This window comes from Lactuca sativa, chromosome 1 (assembly GCF_002870075.4).
Source record: "Lactuca sativa cultivar Salinas chromosome 1, Lsat_Salinas_v11, whole genome shotgun sequence".
Taxonomy (NCBI): domain Eukaryota; kingdom Viridiplantae; phylum Streptophyta; class Magnoliopsida; order Asterales; family Asteraceae; genus Lactuca; species Lactuca sativa.
Genome location: NC_056623.2, coordinates 76,784,148 through 76,796,180, shown reverse-complemented (window position 1 = coordinate 76,796,180; position 12,033 = coordinate 76,784,148). Strand labels below are relative to the sequence as shown.

The 12,033-nt window shown below is 36.0% G+C and overlaps 2 protein-coding genes across 2 annotated transcripts; one reads left to right on the top strand and one right to left on the bottom strand.

Moving 5' to 3' along the window:
- LOC111886037 (BTB/POZ domain-containing protein At3g44820) lies at positions 1-3,132 on the top strand. The gene is made up of 5 exons (XM_023882279.2): positions 1-470; positions 760-829; positions 905-1,499; positions 1,610-2,223; positions 2,305-3,132. Exons 1-5 carry the CDS (start codon positions 424-426, stop codon positions 2,869-2,871), a joined length of 1,893 nt encoding a protein of 630 aa, XP_023738047.1. The 5' UTR covers positions 1-423; the 3' UTR covers positions 2,872-3,132.
- A 1,356-nt stretch (positions 3,133-4,488) lies between these two features.
- Positions 4,489-10,955, bottom strand: LOC111886113 (DDT domain-containing protein PTM). The gene is made up of 9 exons (XM_023882348.2): positions 10,792-10,955; positions 9,691-10,605; positions 8,763-9,452; positions 7,710-8,688; positions 7,323-7,614; positions 7,120-7,244; positions 6,544-7,033; positions 5,861-6,472; positions 4,489-5,772 (listed from the first exon to the last, which is right to left on the bottom strand). Exons 2-9 carry the CDS (start codon positions 10,521-10,523, stop codon positions 4,811-4,813), a joined length of 4,983 nt encoding a protein of 1,660 aa, XP_023738116.1. The 5' UTR covers positions 10,524-10,605; positions 10,792-10,955; the 3' UTR covers positions 4,489-4,810.
- Positions 10,956-12,033: the final 1,078 nt, after the last annotated feature.

The window sequence follows — 12,033 nt, the reverse complement described above, 5'->3', positions numbered from 1 at the left end:
TCTTGTATTTCTCTTAAATTTCTTTCCTTTTTCTCCTGTTAAATTTTCATCTTTTTAAATAATACATATAAGGGATAGGGACCATTTTTGGTTGCTGGGGTGGTTGTAATTAAATGATGTTGGGTTTGTCCCATGCCACTCAAAGATCTTTTCTTTAAAGAAAAAAAAACCCCACAAATAGTATACACAAATAAAAAAAAGCTTAGATTATTACCTGTAATCTGTATTGTAATTGTAAAGTATTGTATAGAAGAAGACATCATTATTGCTTTTTTCTTTGTCATCCATAACCCGACCCGACTTCTTTTCATGATTCTTTATGTATTTGAAATAAGAATTTCGAAGATTTGACAGAGGGGAGTGATTATAGATGATGGGTTTTTGATGTTTTGATGTTTTGGAGTTGGAAAGTTAAGATCAGCCATGGCTCCTGGGAAAGCTTTGGAGTTCTATCAAGAAGCCAATGACTGGTAAATTCTCATTCTTTATACATAACCGAATGCTTCAAAATTCAAAATTCAAATAGTGGTTTTTTTATTCAATTGGTGATCATTTCTGTCTCTTACTCAACAACAATTCGTATGTTCTTTAAAAATTCTGGAAAGCGTCTTTGATGGATGCATCATTTAGCCTAAATCATGATACTCTACTACGATCATTTTGATCTATAGGCTATATAGATCATGAATTTCGAAGCTTCAAAGCTTTAAACAAACGTAAACTGCTGTTCGTCTGAAATTTGGTTTCTTTTTGTGTTAGGTTTTGTAATGCAGGTTTACCAAGCGATATCGTGATCATCATAGACAAAGTAAATTTCCATCTTCACAAGGTAATGTTTCTTCTGTATCTCTGTTTTTAACCCTAAACTTTCGTCACCGATGCCAGATTTCTTTCACTTTTACAGTTTCCTCTATCGTCAAGATGTGGAAAAATCGATAAATTAATCAAAGAAACTCAAAATACAGACATTATTACCCTAGAAGACATTCCAGGTGGGACAAATGCATTTCTGATCGCAGCTAAATTCTGCTATGGCGTACGTGTAGAACTTACACCTCGAAATATAGTTCTGGTGTACTGTTTAGCAGAGTATCTTGAGATGTTCGATGAGTACGGAGATGACAACTTGTTAGCCAGAGCAGATACTTACTTCCATAAACATGTTGTAAAAAACTGGAAGGATTGCATGGTTGCTCTTCAAAGCTGTGATACGTTTACAACACAAGCGGATAATCTTCAAATCATTAGTAAATGTTTGAATGCTATATCGATGATGGCGTGTACAGATCCTAGTTTGTTTGGTTGGCCGATGATGATGTATGGTCGTTTACAGAGCCCCGGTGGTAGCATTTTATGGAATGGAATCAACACCGGCGCAAGAATCCGTAGCTCAGAATCCGATTGGTGGTTTGAAGATGTCTCGTATCTCAGTGTCCCGTTGTTTGTCAGGCTTATGAAGATGATGGAAGCTCGAGGCATTCCACCTGAAAAGTTAACAGGTATCATGATAAATTAATAATCCATCTCCTACATTTTCTATATGTGATGCACTCCAAGTGTTTGATGAAATGTCTCAGAGTAATCCTTGGGATTTTCCTCTTATTTACAGGGGCAATTATGTATTATTGTAGAAAGTATCTTCATGGATTAGGGAGATGGAAAAGTGGACAACAACACACTGCAAAAGCAAGATCGATTGCAAGTTTGAGCATGAAACCTGCCATTGTTGACCAACGAGTTCTTCTTGAAAGCATTGTGAAACTGCTTCCTGAAAAAAAGGGCAAGTCATTCTGTCGATTCTTGTTGGGACTTTTACGTGTTGCTTTGATTTTGGGTGTTAATGATAAATGTCAAGATTCCCTTGAAAAGAAGATTGGAATGCAATTGGAGCTTGCTACACTTGATGCCCTTTTGATTCCTACTTATTCCAATTCCGATACTTTATACAACAGTGATTGTGTTGAAAAGATAATCAATCATTTTTTGAACTCTGAAAAAACTGCTACTCCTTTTTCTCCACCATCAATTGCTTCAGAAGTAACACCATCATCTTCATCTTTACCATTGAAGAAAGTTTCAAAGCTTGTAGATAATTATATGGCTGAAGTTGCATCTGATGTGAACTTGAAACCTGAAAAGATTCGATCTTTAGCTGAAGCTCTTCCTGAATCTTCTAGATCTTTAAATGATGGGCTTTATAGAGCTTTGGATCTTTACTTCAAGGTCTCCTTCTCCTTCTTTCTCTTACTTATTATGATCAACAAAACGCATTTAACCTTGAACAAATTGTATTTTATCATGTAGGCCCATCCATGGCTACATGAGAAAGAGAAAGAAGATCTTTGCAACATTATAAACTATCAAAAGCTCTCAATTGATGCATGTGCTCATGCTTCTCAAAATGATCGACTCCCACTTAGAGTTCATCTTCAAGTTCTGTTTTTTGAGCAAATGCAACTAAAAGCTGCTTTATCTGCTTCCTCTAATCTTGTGTTAGATAATGAGAATCAGAATCAGAATCAGCCTCCATTAATGGCTTCCCAAATTGTTCAAAGAGATGGGTGGGTGACAATTGTGCGTGAAAATCAAGTTATGAAAGTGAGTATGGAAAGATTGAGGTCTAGAGTTGGTGAACTTGAACAAGAGTTTAATAGAATGAAGGAAGAAATGAAAAGAGTAAGTAGAACAACAACAACACATAATAATACTTTTCTTGAATCTAATTGGTTTGTTTCTAGAACTTTTGGGAAATGTAAGTTAAATCCTCGATCATCAAATGTTCAAGAAGATGTTGTGGAAAGTACGGGGCCCGCAACGCCACGTGGCTCGGTTGACCAGCCACGCGTGTCGCATCATTCAAAACATCGTTAAAGTTTTTTAAATTTTATTTATTATATAGTCTTGTAAGTAGTGTCACAAGGGTTGATGACAGAAAATCCATCCTAGATGTTTACAGATGATCTGTAAACATCTGGGATGGATTTTCTTTTGGGGGCTTATAGAAGTTTTTATGCAAATGCAAGGGTGCATTCTTTGTCAACTGGTGTAGATTCAGTTGAAGTATATAACACAGGTGTGCTATGAAATTGTAATTTAAAATTATATATATAGTTTATACATGTTCATTGTTCATTACCCACACAAAGTGTGTTAGTTTGTTTATTCCAATAGGAAGAGATTCTTTGGCTTGTAATTTTCTTGATCATGTGTTATGTTTTATCAATCCCCAAGCCAATGGATTGGATGATCTTTGCATATGAAAATATGCTAGCTTAGGATGGAGAAAAAGAATACAAGCTATAAAGATACAAGTAGAGGGAAATAAACGTAACCATGCAGATATTATACAGAAAGGCGAAAGCTAGATTAGTTTAAAAAAAACTGTTTCTAGTCTCCAACATTTTCTCCTATAACTTCGTAATATGACTAATTACTTTCATAACTCTATAATTGTCACAACTCTTACCATCTATTTTGTCCTTATATATTGGTATATAAATAAACCTGATAAAACCAAGGGCTAGACTATGTAAAGCAAATGATTTTTGGACCTTCCTTTGAAATAGTACAACATCGATGCAAAAAGAAAATAATTCTCAACATAACTTATGTAAAGCAAATGATTTTGGTGTTGTTAGTCATTAGTTGTCATGCAAAAAGTGATGTACATCCAATTTAAGCATTTGTTTACAAATCTTTAGTCAATTGGGTCTGTTACCAATATCAAACCTAACTTTAAATTGAAAAAATATAATTTTTTTAATAGTATACGCTTTCTGTTTTAGCCAGTTTCTCATTAAAAGTTACTTCTGTATAATTCCAACCAACTTTTTTTTTTTTAATTTTTTGAATTGGCGACCGGTTTCCAGTTTTCGGTCCGGGTTTTTAAGGTCTATGACCCAACGCAACACAATTATAATTAATTATTTTATTTTTATCGGATTCACGTTGTTTCATGTTCTAGAGAAATAATCAATTTCATAACATATTACAAGTCAAAGTAGTAAAAAAGAAATATTAAAAGTTTTTCAATAAATATAGTATGTTCTATATGTTTTCAACCGAATATAAACAAAAACTACTACAAACAACAATAAAACAACATAAACAGGATTTATAGGTCCCATTATTTGATTAAAAAATTCCAAATATGGAGACATTTTGAGCTTTTTAAATTGATGAGATGTGTCACGAAAAAGCTCAAGTAAAAAAAAGTCTACCATCTTATCATTGATGCTTTTAGGAATCCATAACCAAAGGGAAAAAACTTGGATTATATGAAAAAAAAAAAAAAACATGTTTGAAAAAAAGCATCAACATCTCATGTGCCAGAATTTGGAAGGAAAATTGTCCTCAAAAATCATTTAAAACTAACCTAGTTCTACCAAATAGTCAAATACTAGAAGAAGAAAGAATCATGTTTTGGGATCCTGTGTCTGTGTGGTGCTAAAAGAGAAGAGTAAGAAGTTAAAATTACAAAGCAAACACTAAAATCCAATCCCCAATCAATCGATAAGCAATAAAAACTCCGCTTATCTATGTGACATATCATCATAGCTACCAAAAGGGTATAAATCCCCCCATATAACATAGGGGAATCATCATGTTGTAGTATATATCAATCATCAATCAACCAAACTTTTTCCAACATCTAAAATCATTAATCAACCATACATTTCCCTACTCAACCCTCACAAGATCAACCAAACTTACCCAAAACCCGCCCCATAACCACCATCTGACCGGTGGCAGTGGCGGCTCGTGTTCCAGTGGGACGAAAGAAAAAGACGATTATAACCTCATTATTCGGTTACACCCACTCTCTACAGTTGCCACATTTCCAGCCAGTTTCCGGTGACCATGGTGAGTCATCATCAACCCATGGTGAACAATGCTGGTGGATCCATAAACCGCATGTCTGGCAATACAAATCCGGGCATGGGTCCGCTTGTGAACATACCCTACATGGCATCATATCAACACCCGAATCAACCGAAAACATTGGCTCTTGTTTCATATCATATCCCATACCCATGCCCATTTCCATTTGGTACTCATCAGGGTTAGCTGAGTCAACCGGGTCTCCTCCTTGTGGGCCCGGTTGCGGTTGACCACCACCACTACCACCATCATCCGCAAGCAACTCGTTGAATGAGAAATACGTCTGTGGTTCAAACTCCATGTCCTCATAGTTCAAATCCCCATAATCAAACATCATATCATCTTCAAATCCATTCGTTGAAACATTCCATTCCACAACCGGAGTTGACGATTCCGGATCCGCATTCCCAACGTTATAACTTGTAGGCAGTTCAAAACCAGGATTCTCCAATTCCCTTTCCGACTTCACATGCCTTCGCACAGGCAACTTCTTAGGTACCGGTCCGATTCCAGGACCAACATCAGGTTCGAGTTTCGGAATCGGAATATTCCGATTACGATCGTTGACTGGGTCAACAACCGGAAAGGAATAAAGAGATTTGTTGTCTTCCTGAAAGTTTACGGCTTCATCCAAGTCGAAAACTGGAGTATTACTATTCGCATCGAGTTCCCATTCATTCACTTGTTCTTCGTTAGTTTCGGAATTGGAATCCGATTCCAGAGTTTTCTTCTTGAACAGTGGTTTCTTCTTTGCTTCTAGTTTCCTTCGGGTTTCTGGATCTGTATACGGGCAAACGGGTATCCGTATCCTGCGACACCTACAACATTTGAACCCCACTAAATCCAAGATTGTCGACTCCTTTAACTCAACTGCATCAGCATGAAACCACTCTGCAAGTTTACATAACGAAAGTTAATCATAAATTCATAATCCATTTATATTTTACAATATTAAATCTATATGATTAAAAAGACTTACTACTGCAGCCTTCACAATGAATATACATCAAACTGGAATCATATGGTTTATTACACAGGTGGCAAGAAGGTGCCAATAGGTGTCCATTTGGATTGTTTTTCAGAAGCAAGTTTTTTAATCTGAAGTCGATTCCAGTTTCATCTGGATTCTTCTTTCTCCATATCAACCCTAAAGTCAGCTTGGCTCCAGTAACTTTTGACCTCTTTTTACTAGAGTTGTTATTTTTCGGCTTCTTGGATGATGATTGGATTTGATCCACAGATTGTGTTGGAAGTATGTTTTTACTACTTTTCTTTCCACTTTTACTGGTTTTCGGTTGACTTGGAGTAGGATGATTCTTCTGAGCTGATTGATTTGAAATTGTGGGAACATGATGCTGCCTTATTTCAAAGCCATTTTGTTTTTCCACTTTAATGGAGGTCGTTGAATGTTGACTTTCTTGCCCTTGTAAAAGCAATGGACTTGTAGGTGAATCCCCATTGATTTGAATTTGAACTTGAGGCTTTACATTTACATACTTCTCTTGATAACACCGTTTACATGTGATTAAAAACTCAACATGTTTCTCCATCTGAACACTTGATTCAATCGCACACTGCTCATGACAATAACCTGAAGAAGAAGAAAAAAAAAAGTAAATTACATATGTCTATATTAGTAAGAAAGAAGTATAAAAATCATACCTTCACATACACTGCATCTTGCAGCAATCTTAAATGGAACATCAAGTTGACACAAAGTACATAAGCATTTCCCTGGATTATCCCTCTTGTCCAAAAGAAAAGAAAATATATTTTTCCCAGAAGACTTTGACTTAAGCTGCTTCTTCTTCAATGTGATGACATGTTTATTATCAGAATTTGGCAAAATCCCTTTCTCCATTTCATACTCTTTTATAAGATACAAAGGGATTCGCATCTCAACAAACCAGTATTTATCCTTATTATCTCCACTTTCTTCTACTTCCAATACGTTTTTCAAAACACGAGAAGGAAGATGCTTTTGATTCTCGAAAACAACACCATAACTGATTTTGTTTCCGGAAGCTTTCTTATCCACAATGCAAGCATTTCTGAAAGCAGAAGCTTCTGTTTCTGGACCTTTTCCTTCCTGAATAGGTTGATCAGGTCTAACAAGTTCACTCCATCTTACATGAAGATCTAAGTACCTCACCTATTTCAAGGACCAAAATTGAAAATTTTCAAATCTGCAAGGACCAAAATGAGAGAATATGATAAGTTTTGAAGAGGATTGATTACCTGAAGAGCAAGCTGTGATGCAGTCTTGCACATTTCTACTCCAGCTCTCCAAACAAACTGTCTGCTTCTTTTGGGAACTGTAACACCATCAGCATACTGCACACCATTTAATTTCCCAGAACCACCTGATAATAACAGAAAAATTACACTTTTGGTCCCTGATTATAGCTGATTTTAACAAATTTGGTTCAAAAAAGTTTTACCTAGTCGAGCAGCATGCTTAAGCATCATCTGTGGTAATATCCCTTTCTGGAAAATATGCTTTGAAAGCATGCCACCTCTCCACCAAGAAAAGTCAACTGATGCATCTTTCCCATCATTATCAGTGACTTCAGGTACAATGACAGCTGGCTTACGCCCTGGCCTACCTGGACGTTTTTGACTGGACCCCACCACATTTTTGACACTTGTGTTGACTTGTTTTTCAAGCCCCATATCATCTACAAGCTTAATCCAATCAGCTGAAAAAGCAATGCTTCGAGTGTTCTTCTCAAACTACATAAAAAACAATAACATCATATGATTTATATCCATGAGCAACATGATATCAATGTCCTAAAATCAACGATAATAATAGACAAAATACTCACTTCAAGCAAGGCTGCTTTTATTTCCCCAAGAGTTGCAGCCTCCTCTACTTTTTTACACCATTGTTTTCTAAAATTCCCATTTAGGAAAGGCCCAATTGTAAGCCCACATAAGCTCTCTTCCATGAACATAAGATAAGTTGCAATAGAAGCAAGACTGCCTTCTGTGTTTTTTGAATGGCGTATTGAAGAAAGCACCTTTGAAGGACCTTTAATGGCATTTGAAAGAGCAGAATTCAGTAAGCAACCCTTTTTGCTGCTGGATGACACCTGGCAAGAAAGACACCACCCACATCTTTCCCTTGGGACTTCAACAAGTTTCTTTTCATAATTTGGCCAGAAAAAACGTTTTGCAGCAAGTAAAAATGCTTTTGTTTGAAGTGAGTAGTTAGCAGACATGAATTTCCTATGACTACTTAAAGGTTGAGGTTGAGAACCCAACTTTTCTTCTGATGATAAAATGGCTAAACTTGCAGCAGCTGATGCAGCAAAATCCCCATGAATGTACACATTTTGATATGCTTGTGGCTTAAAAGATGAACCCTTGTACAAACACCCATCACCAAAAAATGGTAACTTAGGAGCTTCTTTGGTAACCAAGGGCGCATTTGTCATTTCACAGGTCATGGTCATCTCGCTTTTGATATTGCAATTACCATTTTCAGAGATACATGCAGATGCAGCTACCACATCCTTTGAAGTCAAATCCTCAACACCATTACTACTTTCCATAGGCAAGATTGTAGAGGGTGTTGAAATGTCAGCATCCACTGTTTTGTTAGGCAACTCTTTATCTATTCCATTTGTTTCAGGAAGAGAGAAAACACTTTCAGGAATTTCCCAATGTTCCAAAATACCCTTGCATATATTCAAGTAAAGAGCTTTATACTCATCAGCGTCAGTAAGGGCATGCAAGACTTTTTGAATGTCAACTGGTGAATAGTATCGAACATGTGATCCTGAACTTCTAGAAGCTTTCATCCTGCATTCAGTAATCACAATGCATTATAAAAATGTAAAATTATAGTAAGAAAGATTTAAGAGATGAAAACATACACAAGTAGATGATTGCAGGAGCCTAAGAACACTTGCTCATAAGGGTCAATGCCAAAAATTTCAGCTCCTCTTAAAGATGTTAACTTTGTAACATTTGGCCCAATTTTATTCATTGTACACTCTGGACAATACCATGCCCCTTCAGGCATAAACATTTTCATTATTCCTATACATCTTGAATGATATGCTAATGGGCATCCATCACAGCAAACTAAAATCCCATCCATGCCACATAGGCGACATTCATCAACATTACCATCTTCGTCCACATCAGCACCAACATGTGATCCGGTAACCTTGGGAACAGAAGAATTTGGAGCAGGAATAGGAATATCTTTTACAGGTTCTTGATCTTTGGGTAAAGGGTTTTTAGGAGGGCGGCCTCGTCTTTTTATAGGTGTGTCTTTTACAGGTTCAGTGAATGCAAGAACTGCATCAGGATCTGGGCCCACTTCAGATTCTTCACGATTGTCTATTTCTGCCCTTAGTTCTGCAGAATCTAGGGCACCATCACATAAGATCTGCAAAATGATTAGCTTCCTACCTGCAGAAAGGGTATAATAGTCCTTTTCCAAAACGTTAACATAGAATTCTTTCCATTCTTGTCCTTCTGCGTATCTCATAGTTGTTAGATATTGGACTATGAACATTGGCCAAGTTAATGAATCAAGCAAGCTCCAATCCATGCTTCTGAAAAACAAAAAATTTATCAAGATTAGCAACAATGGGAAAGCAGAATATATGCTATAGAAAGAACGAATGCACGTGTTTTGAAAAATCGTTATGCCAAGAAGTTATATTTAATGCTATAATTAATGCAAGCCTTCCATTTGAAAAAGATTCTATTTTCTTTCTTATGATTGTATGCTTAATGCCCTTAGATGCAATCGAATGTTTTGCATGTAACTAAAGATACGTAAAGAAATACCTGAGACATTTTGATGCAAGCTCTGAACCTTCTGAAGAGAGAATTTCAACATGACTCTTTAAAGCACGTATAAGAGCAACATGAATGGCATCCAGGAGTGTATTGGGCACAGAACTATTAAGAGCACCAACAAATTCATCCAGTCCAAAAGGACTTAAGAACAAACAAACACTAAATGAGCGCAAGAAACTATATACAGAGAGAAGGAATGACACATGCTCTTCAGAGACCCCGAAATTTCCGGTAGAAGGCGGCAACTGTGGTGGTGGTGGTGGTGGGGTGGAAGGACTTTCAACCTCAACAATGTTACCAGACAGATCATAATCACTGATTTCACTGGATGATTCATTATCAACCTCAGTTTGAGCTCCACTAAGTTCAAAAGCACCACCACGAACTGAATTTTCATCCTTTTCAGCATTGGCTAATTCAACACCATTACTTATCCTACCATTATCATTTCTCACTTTTTCAGATTGAACTGCTTTTTCTTTAGCATACTTCTTCAATATACGTTCATCTAGAACCTTTATCCTTTTGCGGAAACCAGCATTCATATCTTTGTCCTCAACAATAAAGCCTTTCACTTCACCACTCTCCAAATCCTCACAATCCCCATCTTCATAATCAACCCTATATAATCCCGCATCATAAGAAACAATCTTCCCAATGAATACACCAACTCCGGAAAACTCCTTCTTCACATATCTCCCAACAAGCACCTTAGGCTTCGCCCCACCTGCTGTTTTCTTGGCTGTTTTATCTGCATCTTGTCCATCTTTTCTTTTTCGCTTTCTTCCTCGACGCTCCCTTTTGACCACCTCAGGCTCCATCCCCCCTCCCCCTCCGATTCAGATCCAAATCACACCCGAATAAATTCTAGGGCGAAAGCATCAATCGACAATCCGATCAATCCTAATTCAAACAATAATGACGCAACTTTCAAGATTTTCGCAGATCTCATTATCAATAAGAATTTAATCGAATGCTATAACCAAAAGAAGAAGGAAAATTTGACAAAAATTATAAAGCGTGTTGTTTTCGGATAAACAGCTTGCAACTGCTACTTTCCAGAAAATTCGATGCAGATATAAATCGTACCTTGTCGAGAAAGCTTCGCCGCCACTGGAATCCCGATTAGGGTTTCGCCTGTGTCAAAGATACATGCGAATCTGTATGTATGTATATGTGTGTTATCCGCGTCTGATATGGTGTCGAGATTAGCCCTAGAAAACAATACTTGCGGGGGAGACGAATATTGGGTTTTTCAGTACACACTCTTCTATATATTGATGGTGGTTTTTAGATTTGAATCGTCCGAGTCGGCCACTCGTGACTCGCCCGATTCAGTCTACGACTCGCTGGATTTTGAAATTTAATTGTTTCATGTTTCCCTCTTTTTGCTAGGTAATAATCCCGGAAATTATGAAATTTCTAATTATTTGTAATTTCAAATTAGGGCTAAATTCAACGAATTATAATAATCATCATTTTTTCTCATTGAATTTAATTTAAACATGTCATTTCGAAACCATATTACACTAAATAACTGGTATGTAAACATCATGGTTATGAATTTTATCAAAATTATGTAAGGTGTTAGAGAGAAAGTAAAATAAAATCAAGTTCAAATTATTGCAAATAAAAACTTTGAGAAAATTAAATACAATTGAAAAGTTTCATTAACTATGAAATAAGTAGATTATCACTTATTTTTGCAAACTACCCTCCGATTACTCTGTTATGCATTTTCTAAATTGTATATGGCTTAACACTCTACATAAATCAAATTGATCCATGTCATTTTGATGTCTATATAATGAGGTGGTTTTGATGATATAGATATGAAAAATAGAATAGAAAGAGAAATACACATGAGAGTATTTGTCTTATATATTTTCAGCAACAAATATTTATTGGTAAATTAATTTTGTAGTTATTGAGAGATTGTGTTCACCTTCGACAATGTTGCCTATATAGGATACCGACGATAATTCAACCCAACACAGTTTAGCCTAATAGATATATCTGGTTTCACTCACATTTCGATATTCACAAAAAAAAAAAGTTTTAATATTTATATTTTGATATGTTGGTATTCATTGTTCTAAAAAAATATGTAGTTGATATTACATGACTACATATTATACTTTTGGTCTTTGTATTTATATTAATTGGTTTTGGTTTATTTATTAACAATAATAATCAAATAAGCATATCACTTTATATTTATATATTTATAAAAATTCAGCTTTTCAAAGAGTAAAAAACAAGTTAACCACAAAACTAACATAGTCATGTATTTAGGCTATCATGGTCATAACAATAATAGCTCATAACAAT

Bases quoted from the DNA above. Each gene is read 5' to 3' on its own strand.
- LOC111886113 (XM_023882348.2), bottom strand. From the start codon at position 10,523: ATGGAGCCTGAGGTGGTCAAAAGGGAGCGTCGAGGAAGAAAGCGAAAA. The intron at 9,453-9,690 runs GTATTTCTTTAC...TTTGTTTTTCAG, and splicing joins CTTGCATCAAAATGTCTCAG to AAGCATGGATTGGAGCTTGC. The intron at 8,689-8,762 runs GTATGTTTTCAT...TACTGAATGCAG, and splicing joins TCCTGCAATCATCTACTTGT to GATGAAAGCTTCTAGAAGTT.
- LOC111886037 (XM_023882279.2), top strand. From the start codon at position 424: ATGGCTCCTGGGAAAGCTTTGGAGTTCTATCAAGAAGCCAATGACTG. The intron at 830-904 runs GTAATGTTTCTT...TCACTTTTACAG, and splicing joins TAAATTTCCATCTTCACAAG to TTTCCTCTATCGTCAAGATG. The intron at 1,500-1,609 runs GTATCATGATAA...TCTTATTTACAG, and splicing joins TCCACCTGAAAAGTTAACAG to GGGCAATTATGTATTATTGT.